Source organism: Callionymus lyra, chromosome 14 (genome assembly GCF_982586985.1).
Source record: "Callionymus lyra chromosome 14, fCalLyr1.hap1.1, whole genome shotgun sequence".
NCBI lineage: Eukaryota > Metazoa > Chordata > Actinopteri > Syngnathiformes > Callionymidae > Callionymus > Callionymus lyra.
The window spans coordinates 26,180,732-26,194,658 of NC_141831.1; the positions used below are offsets into that span (position 1 = coordinate 26,180,732).

The 13,927-nt window shown below is 36.1% G+C and overlaps 1 protein-coding gene across 5 annotated transcripts in view; it reads right to left on the reverse strand.

The window, feature by feature from the left end:
* LOC148066862 (cell adhesion molecule 1-like) overlaps positions 1-13,927 on the reverse strand; it is a 252,206-nt gene that overhangs the window by 4,797 nt on the left and 233,482 nt on the right. For 3 of the 5 annotated variants that reach the window (XM_087807700.1, XM_087807702.1, XM_087807699.1), the window contains one exon: positions 9,824-9,856. The exons of the other annotated variants lie outside the window; for them this stretch is intronic. In XM_087807700.1, the coding sequence (XP_087663826.1) occupies positions 9,824-9,856 (33 nt within the window). The remainder of the gene's footprint in view (positions 1-9,823; positions 9,857-13,927) is intronic. 5 annotated transcript variants of the gene reach the window in all.

Consider the following 13,927-nt stretch of genomic DNA (forward strand, 5'->3'; position numbering starts at 1 on the left):
GTATATTGCATATTTAAGTTGGGAAACATTTGTTGCTTAGATGTGATTGTACGAAACGAAATCCAGTTCTAAAGCAAAATTCGGTCAACAAAAAGAAGTAAATAAAACAAATATTAATAAGACACAAAATATTCACATTCTGCTAAAAACATTTAAAAGATATTGATCAAGTGACAGGAGCCGTAACATAACACAGCTAACTTCCATTCGTGGCCGTGACTGCCTCCTCATGGCGGAGAAAAGGAGTTAAACTGTGCCAAGATTGTAGCTGGAGAGAGAGTGGGCATGGAAAATGATGTTTTGAGATGTGACCTGAAATTAAATCTGTATTCACGATCGTAACTAATGATTACATTAGTGCTTTTAGCGATTAAGTTCCCATTCCCTTTAACCTTCACTTACGAGCTAATGTCTTCTATCTATCATTTAGAGAGAGTGCAGTCGGGACCAGAGACACAATAGTCCGAGTTTAGCAATCTCCACACGCGGCGCCCACAGTCTCCCACTATCCATTAGCTGGAGTAAAACTCAGTAAAACCATTCCACACTTCTGCCTGTTACTGGACCCAGGGGAGCTTCTGAATGAGGTCCAGGGAAAGAAACACTGTTCATCAAGAAAAAGTTAGCATGTAGGACAACATTAGCTGCTACTGACACCTACAGCGGAACAAGACCTGATTTAGAAGGAAAGAGCTCATCATACCAGTAAGATAAGATTATTAGCATGTGGTTAATGATGAAAGGTAGATCTAGAAGCATCTAAACAATGTATTATTATAACGTGACATTATGACCATAAGTAGAATCAAAAATAAGAATTGGATTGAAAACTATCTACTTACATGCAGCGTTGCTGTTAAACCTTGACATCCTATATGGAATGTGACAGATGATCACTAGGGAACATGCATAACTATAGATTAAGTTAAGATAAGGTAACCTACCAGCCCAGATAAAACTTAGAAAATGATTGAATGAGCTCATGATTTCGATATCTGACAAGAAACAAAACGCTTTTTCACGTCTGAGCAGTCCCTTGTACCACTGTGAGCAACATCAGATGTACTGTCATCAGGCCAGGATCGCATCCATTCAATATTAACATGGGATAATATAATTGATTTATATAAAACCATGTCATCTTTGACAATTAATATTATACTTCCTAGCTACAATATTATGATTTAATTATCAATTTCTCTAAATTCTACATTCAAATGATATAATATTTTGTGGAATAATCACATCTTCAAGAAGAGATCAATGTCAGTCCATGATTGCTACCCATGGAAAGTATTTATATATCATAATCTTAAATTTTCCATTTAAATGATCCAAAACAGGGGTGCTCACACTTTTTCGGTTTGCGAGCTACTTTTATAATGATCAAGTCCACAAGATTAGATTAGATTAGATAAGAAGTTAAATCTCATCCTCCACTGCAGACAAGTTCAGACTCGTATGTTCTAAGAATTGAATTGATTTCCAACTAAAAATGGTCATTCATTCGAACCCAAATGGTGCACAAAAAATATTCATGTGTAAGAATCTGTGCTTGACACGAATTCGAGCCTTTTTCCATGTCAAAATCAACAAAGAATTCAGACGGGTTCATCCCTCTGATGGGTGCCTCCATTTCAATATGTCGATCATGTTTAAATGAAGCACATGATTTAAATTTCTCCATTTCTGTGATCATGAAAAAACAAAAACAAATGACTGGACTTCTGTCACTCACTGAGGTGTGCAGCAGAGATGTTCTTGCGGAGTATTTTCTTAGAGGGAACATTGCTCTTGTCAACAACCATTTCTAATATTATTAAATCACATCTTGTTTATTTCACAGCAGAGGGGCTTCTAAGAAACACAAACATGTGTTTCTGTCAACTTTAATAACAGTTTAAAACCGGTCCAAGCAAGTGAATATGAGCATTTGTCGACATTGGCCAGAAAAGATTTCCTTTTAACAGGCAAAACCCCAAATAGAACTAGACGTGTGAACTCCTGCTGATTCTTAAATAATTTATACATTTATGGTTCTTTGTGACCAAGACTTGTGTTTGTGAATTCCTTGAGCTTTTTTAATAAAATGCAATAGTCAATAACGGAGGTCATAGTGGGAGGTTGAAAGAAACAAGGTTGAGATAAATGTGGAGTATCTCATTTTCATGAAGACGTGTCAGTCAAGGCCTTGGTTGGAGACAGAGGAGATCTTCTAATTGGATCTTTTAATAAGCTATTGAAGCATTAGTGATTTGGCGGGTGTGTGTACGATGCCCGCAGATAGAAAGACAATCACGTCTGCAGTGGCGTGTGCATAGTGTCATATGAGCTTGTCAAGATCTTACAGTGGCGGCCACACGATGAGCTAAAGAGTGGATGGAATTCTATCCCGGTGGAGTTGTTCATCGGACTCATTTCAAACCTTTCAGTTTGTACGGCAGCAGATTCTGCTTGCGAACAGCAGAAAATATCTTTAAGAAAACAATCATTTTAGGGTCAAACATGTTTGTAATTTTTGTGTTGCAGTCTGTTTTTTAGGCGACAGAATTCTGTATCACAGATTTACATGTTTTGTTATTAAAGGTACACATCATTATGGTATGTTTGATTATGTGTCTGATTAGGAAGATGAGGACGTTTAATTTAAATAAATGTAAAATCTAAAACGATTAACAAATCAACCAATAACATCACATCACAATCACATTGATGCCTCTCAATGGATTCCAGGACCAAATAAGTTGGTGGCTTCTTGCAGTCATGGCTATCACTCCTCTAAATGGGGACAATATGCTTTAAAAAAAATCCCCTAAAACTGTCTTTTCTACTTTTCAGACCCGCTTTGCTTGTACTTCAGTTGCTAAGCATGCCAGGGCAGCATTTTTACAGTTAAAATCCCTATTGATATTCAGAGAGGTTACCAGAGCCTCTGATAATGTATCAAAGTTTACAGACGTGTTATATAGTTGTATAGCTCAAATGACCCCCCCCCCCCCAAACACCCTCCCAAAACACAGGAATACTCTTATCAAGGTTGAACTTCAGGAGTCAAGCCGCGCGCCCGACCTGCTGCTTCTCCTGATTGAACGACTGGAGACACAACTGTGTATCTTAGAGTTATGAGACAGAATTGTGTCAGTGAAATGACTTTAGGGGCTCTGTGTAAATCTGTGTACACGGCAGACACAACCCCGGGTGAGGGCACTGTGCCAACGAAATGATGGGCTAATCTTGGACAAAGAGACACCAGAGAATTGCTGTTTATAAACTGGCCGTAAACAGGATTTGGAATAAGAAATGTTGATTGTGAGCATCTGTCTAAAATTCATATGAATACCGGACCAACAATAGTGCTGTTAAGATAAGTAAATAGATTCCCTTACAGTGAAGCCTTGACCATTAATACTGTTATATCTTTACATTAAGGATATACTTGAGGAATCAGGATTTTCACTTTTATATTTTGACGAAACAAACAGTTTCCATTATATATGATATCGATTTTAAGTTTTGTACTGCTAAACTTGGTGTTTCTACCTTGCACAAATTGTAAATAACAAATAAAAGTTTTACAATTTTGAAAATTAATAATAGCTCAAGGGTTTTTTCACAATCATTTTGTATACACTTTGTACTTTTGTATATTAATATTAATATATTACATATACTATTATAATTATATATATTATATATTATATATATTATTAATATATATATATATATAAATATAAGTTCTGCTATTGATATTAATAGTAAAATGAATATTTAGTTTCCTTACATAAAAACCCTCATCAAATTGTCATCAAATATGTAATCTATTTTACGGGTCCAGAGTTTAAATAGATAATACACCTACACACATCAACATAAACCTAATTTAACTAAATGTAATTTATTTAATTTTTGTTTTGTTGAAATCATATTTTTTCCCAGTCATTTGCGTATTGTTCATGTAACAAAGTGAAACATGAATTAAATTGCTCATTTAAGTGACAAACATTATTTTAATGTAAGTAAGTAAGTAAGTAATATTTATTTATATAGCGCTTTTCGAGACCAGGGTCACAAAGCGCTTAAACAATCAAAACAATACTCAAAAAAGTACATACTAATTCACAGAAATTTGGGTGTAGATTTTGTGAGGATCTAAGACAAGATCGGAGCTACTAAAATATTGATGAACGCCTATATCCTGTAAATATTTTGCTGTTCACGTTTTACAAATTCATCCTGCTCACGCCTCAGGGACCCACTGGGGAAGGATTCCTGTGTTACAATATTTGTACACATTCCCACAACAATCACTGCAAACAAAAATCCGAATTATAATGCAAAACGGACAGTAAAGAAAAGATTCACTCTGTCAATTGAGCCTCTTTACGTCTTCTTTAGCCATTTTGCTGCCATTTTTCTTGTGCAACGCTGTGGGATAATCTGCCAGTTTCAGAGAGAGACTTTCCATGACAATAATAACAATATTTAAAAATCCTTAAGCAGGGCTGAGCGCACGTTGTCGCCCTCTAATCCCTGCGTCACCTCAAAGAAAATACGACCATCTTATAGTGTAGATAGTGTCAGGAAAGAGGTGAAAAGAAAAAGAAAACCTCTGTATTATAGCTCACTTTAAAGCAAAGGTCCCATCCGTTCTTCTAAAAACAAGCCAAGCCACCTACAATGGCCACTTTATTTATATTTTTTTAAAAGAGGGATATTGACAAAATCCCTGTAACAACAGACTGAGGAAACATTTACTCCACCAGCATCTGCCAATATTCTTCCCGAGTGCATCATGAAGGAAAATGGTAAACAAAACAGAAGCGTTAGTTCTGCTCGGGGACCTTTGGGCTGCAGCGCTCCGTTGGAATTAAAAAGAAAGGAAGAAGAGGAGACTCAATCCACACACGCTATTAATTATGAATTTAAATTTCCTTCCAGATTTCCTTTGACATGTTTTAATCACATCAAGCAGGCCGTTTTAAACCCATAAATAGTCTGCATAATTCATTATTAGTAAAACTGTTTGTGTTTTTATATTACATCATCTTAAACAAACTAAAGCCACTTATAAATCAGATAATTGAAAAAAAACACAAGATAATTTATGATGTAAAATATATATATTCAATATCTTTATTAACCAATAGCTGTTTACCTATTATTTAAAATGGAAGAAAAATGAAGTTTTGAAATAACCTTTACTACCATCATATTTTTCGGGATTCATTCAGGTTATTCATTTAACCGAGTAATCCGATTCAAGATAAACTAAGTAAAACTCACTAGTAGATCCGCAGGCGACTGAGAGAAGATTAGACTGGATTATTAGACGTTAACTTCCATTAAAATATTTATTTATGATGTGAGAAGAGTGAACCTGCAGATGCTCTCTTTAATTTAAAGTGTTGTGCATTCACGAAACACAGGAGATCATTCAGTCATTTATTACATCTGTAGCTGTAGATGTTACACCTGCTTCATGTCTCATAATTTCCTTTGGATCTGTATTATACATTGCATGTATGTTCTTCTCACTTCTTTTTTTAATCCAGATGTGGACCAATAAGTGATCCAGAGGTTATTTGAGACTCACAAATGTTATAATAAATGTTTAATTATGTGCTTTAAATTAATTCAGCAGATTTAATTACTATCTGAGGCTTGTTTTCATCTTTAAAGTAGATTAAAAGTCAAAACAAGTTATTGTTGGACATTAGTTGGACTTTGGGGCAGATCTCTCGAAACCCACAATAGAATGAATTCTCCATTTTAAATTTCAACCTTGTTGTTTACTGGCATCTCCTGTGTGATTGCTGGAAATGATATGCTAAATCGTTTTGGAAAGCAGTTCAGAAGGTTCTGGTGAGCGCTAATGTGACAGCAGTTGCTGAGAGCCTGCTCTGATGCTGCAGGTGTCTCATTTCGCCAGGTAACAGAATTGGGCGACAGATGGGGATGATTGACAGTTTCAACTGATGCAAAATCCTCTCGCTAGCTTTGCCAACATCTGGTCGCTTCAAGTATTTGATAAATAGCAAGGAAGAAGATCCGGGGGTAGTATGAGGAATATGATCGTGGGGGGGGAAGTATTGAGATGATAAGAAGAATGTCAAGGAACCCTGGGTTAAAAAAGAAAAGAAAAGTTCAGTGCAGATATTATTTTAATGCTAACATTTGTTACTGTCACTATTAAGTTCAATCGGATGCAAGACAAACACTAAAACACATTAAGTTTAATGTTTTTTTTCAGTTTACATTTTTTTTAAAGGGTCCAGTAAACACTAAATAAACATTAATGTACAGTGAGTTTTTTACTTCCTGTGTAGTACAAAAAGTAACAACTGTATTATTGCTGTTTTAAAAAGGTAGCTGGAATATGATTGAAGTGTGTATAAAACAGAAATCTTCGTAATTCAATTGTATAAAAAACATTTACTGAAACTGGTGTAAAGGACAAGATGACCAAAAAAGATGAGTTGATTTGTACAATGTACCATCACTCATGACTTTGATAGAGTTTAGATGTTTAGATGAAACACAAGCTTCACTGAAGGACCAGGACTGGTCTAATGAATGCAGCATGTGGGTTTAATGAAGGGCAGGTTCAAGTCAGTTTGATGTACAAACATGTTCTTCTGTCTCCAAGAGGAAAGCCCACCACTGATACCTGATTGAAAATATGAACTTCAAAATCCCCACACAATGATAAATAAATAACATTGCATAACAATAAATAAATACAAATGAAATGATTCATTCATGTAAACCATATACGTCTGCTTGAGTTCACCGCATGTGTTGAGATTACAGGTGGGTGTTTATATATTCAAAGATTACCCCTGCCAAAAATATTATACCACCACCTGTTCATTAGCAAAATAAAACAGGAAAAGAAACAAGACAACATGTTGTTACCATCACAATAAAAGGTCTTTAAATATTTTAAAATATGTTTTACTCTGTCAGAGCTGAAACCTGAGGCCAACTCTTCAATGTGTCTGTTGTGCAGCATGTGTCACCTACTTATTCATTGAGCTTAGGTGATTTAAATTGTAGAATATATCAATTATGTTTGTAGAAAAGGAGACAACTATACGGCAAATTAACTGTATGGCATCAATGTTTAATCTTTTAATTATATCATAGGTCAAAAGCATATTTTTTTTTATGATTTTCTCCCCCCAAAAAATGTATGTTTTAATTTAATAATAATAATGAACCATTACTTTAAGTCATGGTTTGTTGTCATGGCAACAACATCCTTGTTTGGTATTTCGAGCAATGATTAGTAACTGTTAAAACACTCATTAGCCTTAATGTCTTCTATTCATTCATTTATGTTGGAGCAGGCGGTGCCATGTTGACCGCTCTTAATCCGCTAATGAAGTCAGAACTCTGGAGACTCTCCCCTGCTTCACATCGATACCTGATGCTACTTCATCACACAGTGTCCTTGTCTGCTAATAAGTTCTTTGTTTCTCCGCTGACACGTTTTGACAAGTTAGTCCTTGAATGGAGCTGGAAAGTCCTGTGCCTCACCTGCCCCATCCTGCTGTTAGCAAACTGGCCATTAAAGCACAGCAGCTTGTTCCACTGTTAGATCTCAGAGCAATTATCCCTCTACTGTCACACACTGGCTGACAGCCGGGTTGGCAGGTGTGTCCTTTCCAGATGTGCTCACCTCTCCAGATACTAAATGAGTCAGTGCAGTCAGAGCCGATGACATCATCAACAGCATGCTCTTTGGACAGACTGAGGAGATGGACGACGACCGAAGAGGCTTTAACATAAGTAGAATCACACATCCACAAGTTAGGATTTAGATAGATAGATAGATAGATAGATGGATACACTTTATTGATCCCTCAGGAGATCTCCTTCGGGAAACTGTATTCTAGCATACAGCAACACAAGACGATAGAGTCATAAAAAACAATCACATCATCCTGTCAGTTACCCTCTAAAGATCAAGTCCAAGGAGACAAATGCAACACTTTATCTAGCCTTCATGAAGTCAGCTTTAAACCATGCAAATAATATGAAGTTGATTACTTCACTCGTTAACATTAAATATGTTTCTATGTGTTCATATCTCTTTTTCATGTCTACTACTTCATTCATTCATAACCTTTTGCTCATTTACTGGTAGCAAGTTTATCAAAAAAGTTATCCGGAAAACTAGTGAAATTGAGTAAAACAAAAACTTAATATGTTTTATTTGATCTGAAGGTCGTCGGTGAATATAATGCCGACATACTTTATGGTGCAAGAAGAGGTAAGGGAGCCTTGCTGTAGTCTATCCTAGCTACACAGGGATAGAGGCAGGGGACAGTTTATTACAGTACATTTTACAGATTACTCGGTCTGTTTTGTGAGAATTTCTTTCCCCAAAGAAAATGGCGCATTCATTTGACATGCACACTCACAATAAGGTAACAACTATATTTTTTTAGGATTATCTTTGACATTTATACGACTAAGGATAATAAACTTCAATACAAATCATGAGAAGACAATTTTAACATCTATGATCTTGTTTTGTCTGTGAATTGTTTAAAGTCGTTTGATTCAGCAACAACGTTCTACTGTGAGATCAGTTATGTAACTTGTTTTAGCTTCACTCTCCTGCGTGGGTCAACACCTCACACGGAGGTGGCGTTGACATTTTGTGCATCACTTTCATTTCAATACGAGTGCGAAATCTAATTTATGGGAAGAAAATGTTTCAACACCCACTTCATTCCACCAGTGGCGGCTCATTTCAGCCTGCTCTCCTCCTGCTGAATGCTTAATTTGTTCCATCTTGCCCTACACGCCTCTTCCTGTGTACCTGGACCTTTTCCGAGAAGGAAGCCTGGAACTCTGAGGACCCTGCTAGCTCTCAAGTGTTCTCACGTTAACTAAGGGTTTATTTTCAGAGTAATCTGTTCTTTTTAGAGTTATAGACAAAAAATGCAAGTCCATTTGAACATAGCGATTGACAATAAGTGGTCTTCGTCTTCATCTTCCTCCAAAAATAAAAACATCCGTAGGCCTCCATGGTGCTCGTCCGTTACGTCCATCTTGTATGGAAGTCTATATTTTAAGATTGTTTTGCTTAATACCCCAAAAAGGAACAGGTTACTCTGTAAATAATCCCACCCTTAGTTGACATGTGAACTATCACTTTAATATTGCAGTATTTTGTTAGTAACGTGTCACATCCAGCTGACAAGAGTATTATTGAAGAATACAATCATAGCCTTGAGATAGATGCTGGGTTTGAAGTGACGATGAAAAGGTTTCATATAAGGCCTGTTATCTTTTCTAGTTTACATTTCTCTGCAGGTGTCTGATAACGAATCGCTGCTATGCATATATGCTTGTGGATTGCATTTTAATGTCATACAGCACCTGAACCCTCTCTAATATCAATGTTCTGAACTCTGCATGAATATTAATCATAACACACCAACCTCCATTAAATGCCCATCAACCAACCCTGCAAATTGAGCTTCTGCCTTGTTCAAACACTTCCATCAGCGCGATACATCACGTGAAGTGTCGCTGCTGCTGCAACCCTTACATGTAACGCGGCATAATGTATGAGGTGATATATGTGGTTTAGGAGTGATTCAACATGTCAAAAATAATTGTGAATAAGTGATCAATAGAAGTACATTTTGTCAGTGTTCATGCAGCAGGCAGGAAATACAAATAACTGCCCCCTGTTGGCTATCCTATGTCATGTCGTTTGTTCCAAAAATCTAAGTGGCATGCAGCTGGAGGACACGAGAACGTGGAGAAAATAAAGCAACTAAAAGAGGAAAATAGAGATACCAACCGTGAGCTGCGGGTTCAGTGCTGGGCGAGGTGTCTGAGCACACAAGGACGTGGTGGAGGGAGGTGTGCAACAGGAGGTACAACATGCAAATAAAAGGAGAAGTGGGGAAGGGAGGCAGGGAAGGGCAGGAGGAGAAAACAAATGACACCCATAAGCAAGCATTCAAAACACCATAACATGACAGAAGACACAGAGGGAAATCATAGAAGGCAGCAGAGATAAACATGAGCTAACACAAACCATCCACGGAACACACTGGACAACACACTTGGCAGAACATCACGACCACGTGCAGTGGAAACTTTTCATGATGTACTGGTGTGTGTTCTCCACGCTTTAATTGATCGCTGCGATTAATTGGAGCATCTCAACCACATCAAATTTAATTAAATGCTGCTTTATCCTTTAAATCCAGGCAGATGGCCGTCACAGCGTGAGCCCTCATGTTGAACTACTGTTACATCATCTCAGATTCATAATCACTAAGCCTTTCAAACGGTTAGTATGGTGTCATCTAAAATTGCATTTTTGATTTAATCGCAAGTTTGAGAAAATGGGATTTTTTTAAATTGCAAAGGGTACGATGTCATGTGACTTAAGAGCGGATCCGAGTTGAGCCCAGAAGAACCAGAGAAATAAGTGAACAAACACTGTTGCACAATGGGCTCAAAAGAAGCTGACACTGCTGTAAGTTTGGTGCCAACGAGGAGCTTTGATTTGACAAAAAAAATGCTGCCATTCTTTCTTCCCCTCTGCAAAAAGACTTAATATAGATTAATGCAAACCTGTTTTAAACGTCCAATTTTCAAGAACTGCACTATGTACATAGCTCAAGTTGTAAATGGTCGATGTTATTATATTTATGTTTAATATTTTAATCTATATTGATTGTTTGTTGATGTTTGTTGCACAGTGGACTGAAACTAATTCCAAATTAGTGGACCATCTCCACTAATAATAGCACAAATGAAGAATTCTGATTCTGAGGTTCCAGTGCCTGAACTTTACCAAAGTTTAACAAGCCATCAGGTTTTTACAACCAAACTCTTCGAAATCTCTGTATGACCACAACTCAAAAAACCTGTTAAATATGATGATGGCAGCAGAGATGAATGAAAGGACCAGACTCCAGCGTTTTCCACAGTGGTTAAAACCTACCATAGTATTGTGACGTGTTCCAAAGTGCATTACCTGCAGCAATCGCACAAGTCACGTTGTATAAATGACACAAATGTTTTGTAAAACATGTATAACATGCGTTATATAGATATAGATATGTACTGAAAAAGTGCAAACAGGTGGAGGTTCACTTCTCTTACTTAAGAGAAAGTCAGCGTTTGCACTTTTTCACTAAAGTAATTTGACTCATTAATAGAAATGTTTACACCACTTTTTGCATATTTTTTGCAGGATTTCCGTTACAGTTTTGCAGTGAGTTTTAATAAGGCTATTATAATAACGTTTTTTATCATGTTTCTTCAAGACCTTAAATAAAGTAACAAATGACCATCTCTGTTTCATTTTAATGTATGCTTATGAGCATTACACTTAATTTGCTTAACAATGTTGTCTTAACAATCACAAAGCAACATTTTTATTTTATTGTTGCATGAATTACTTTTTCATGAATGAGGAAAAGAGGAAAGAAAAGAAAAGAGGACATTGAAAAATTAGTCATATCTGAAATCGCAATCACAATATTGATGGCAAAAATTCAATTAGATGCAATTAGATTGCTTTCCATAATCATTCAGCCCTAGTGCTAGCATTAGCAAATGAATGTTTTATTTTGGTGTTCTTTTGCAGTCATCAAAGTTGAAGTTGTGAAGTTTGATCCATTATTATACAATAATGGTGACGTTGTTAAGACTAACACAAATCATTTTTAGTAAGAAATCAGTGAACTCGACATCAGTTCTATCAGAAGACAATAGTCGAAAATGAAATTCGTCTTAGAATATATTCATTATTGATTTTGGTCGATTACATTGACCAAACGTTGTACCTCTAGTCCGTACTTTAGATTACCACATTAGATAAGATGAGAACAATCAGGGGCCAAATGTGAAAAGTAGCATCATACAGAGAATGATATTATTTAGATATAATCTGAAATCTTCTATACTTCAACCATGTCTTCACAGTTTTATGTATTCACAAATTGGCATCGACACATTATTGTGTTTTCATTTGAATCGTGTGATTTTTTTCATTAATAATCTCATGTTAAATTTCATTTCTTTTAGTTTCAGAGAGGAAACAGTTAAATTAGCAATTTGTGAAATCCAGACTATTCAAATGAATTTCAGCCAGTTATTCTCTTTGTAACTTTAGTTTAGCAGTACAAAACTTTCAAACTAATTGCATATTAACCTTTTTCTTTTAACCAGAATACTGGAGGTGTTTGAGAGAAAAACATTAACGTAGAACTTTAAGACAAATAAGATAAAAAATAATTTGCCTAACCTAGAGCAGTGTTACACTTATCCCTTTAGTTTTAAACAATGCAAAGTTACGTATAAAAAAGTATAGAAAGTATATAAACCTTGTGTCATCTCATGGTCAAGGTGACCCAATGTCCATCAACTTGACCTGAAGGCAACACAAGGGATACCTCAAACACATTTGTTTTTTGGCCTTGATATAACACAATGGTTATATAGAATTTGTCGAATTGTTAACAAATTGGTTAACAAATCTCATTTTCAATGTAGTTTTTACTAGTTTAGTGATAAATAATAGGAGGTATAGGTCAAATATACTGAGATTGTATACATATGTTGAATGTAAGTTGTAAATTGAATGCATATTTGACACATGAAAGCTACTTAAAATGTTAGTCCGGTTTTCAAAGGCAAAACAAGTTTCCACTTGATATGTATTAATTAATGACATGTTGAATAAAAGTATATATTCATGGTTTTCTCTTGAGTTGAATATTAAATATTTAAAGATTATAAAGAGTGTGCATTACATATGTTGGCCAGGTTGGACAGGTGGTCATTAAATGTCAAATGAAGCGTCCATCCTTTTAAGGCGAGGCAGAAAGAAGCACGGCTCGCTAACCCTCATTAGACAGTTGGGGGGAGCCATGTGGGGTCCTGCAATATGTCTGCAGATGAATGATTGCATGTCCACTTTCCAGGATCATTTCCTTCTTCCCTACTCTCTGGCTTTTGGCTCTATTCCTGGGTCCACCTCCCATGAGCCCTTTGGTGGCTCGCTGTTACATGACATCCAGCTCAACGTGCGGAGAAAACTTCATACAGAACATCATTGTAGTGGCAGCATTAGGTTGCAACCCACAGTTCTGAGAATACCCACTGGTCGTGCCTGCAGGATGAATATTTTATGGATCTCCTTTTTCATAGCTACCATCAACATTTTCTTTAAACTCACAGTGATGATGGTTGAATATAAACGGTATATATACTTTGCCCTTAATAATTATTGCCACCTTTGGTTCAGATGTGTTATTTAGCTTTTAATACATTCCTATAATTCAAGTGCATGTATTCAGGGGGAAAATAAATCTCACATTAAGAAATAATTATTTTACTTCAATAAATGATACAGTACAGTACAAAAGTTTGGACACCTCTTTCATTCAATCCTTATTCTCATATTTAGCCTTTTGATTATTACTTAAGGCATCAGGAGTAGGAATGAATACATGCACTCAACACATCTGAAAGAACTGAAAACATGCCTTAAGCCCTATTCGCATGGGATTAGTTTTACCTGTGGGCCTTTGGAGACCTCTGTGTTATTAAGTACATTATTATACATACACATACATATTCTAACATTACAAATCACAGACATGGAGCATTCGCACAGGATTAAATCTCAGACATTTTCTGCAATTATTACAAATTGCCTTTGGACCACAAGTAATAATTATTCCCGTGCAAATCGGGCTTTATAGTCCGGTTCAGGGGTCTGCAACCTTTACAACTCAAAGAGCATATTTGACCGGTTTTATACAGTAAAGAGGACGCTGGGAGCTCCACATTTTTTTTTTACTTTTAAAGTTAAATAAGTCAGTAAGTAAGTAATATTTTTAGAGCGCTTCACATCCCATATAATGTGTTTGCCTTTACG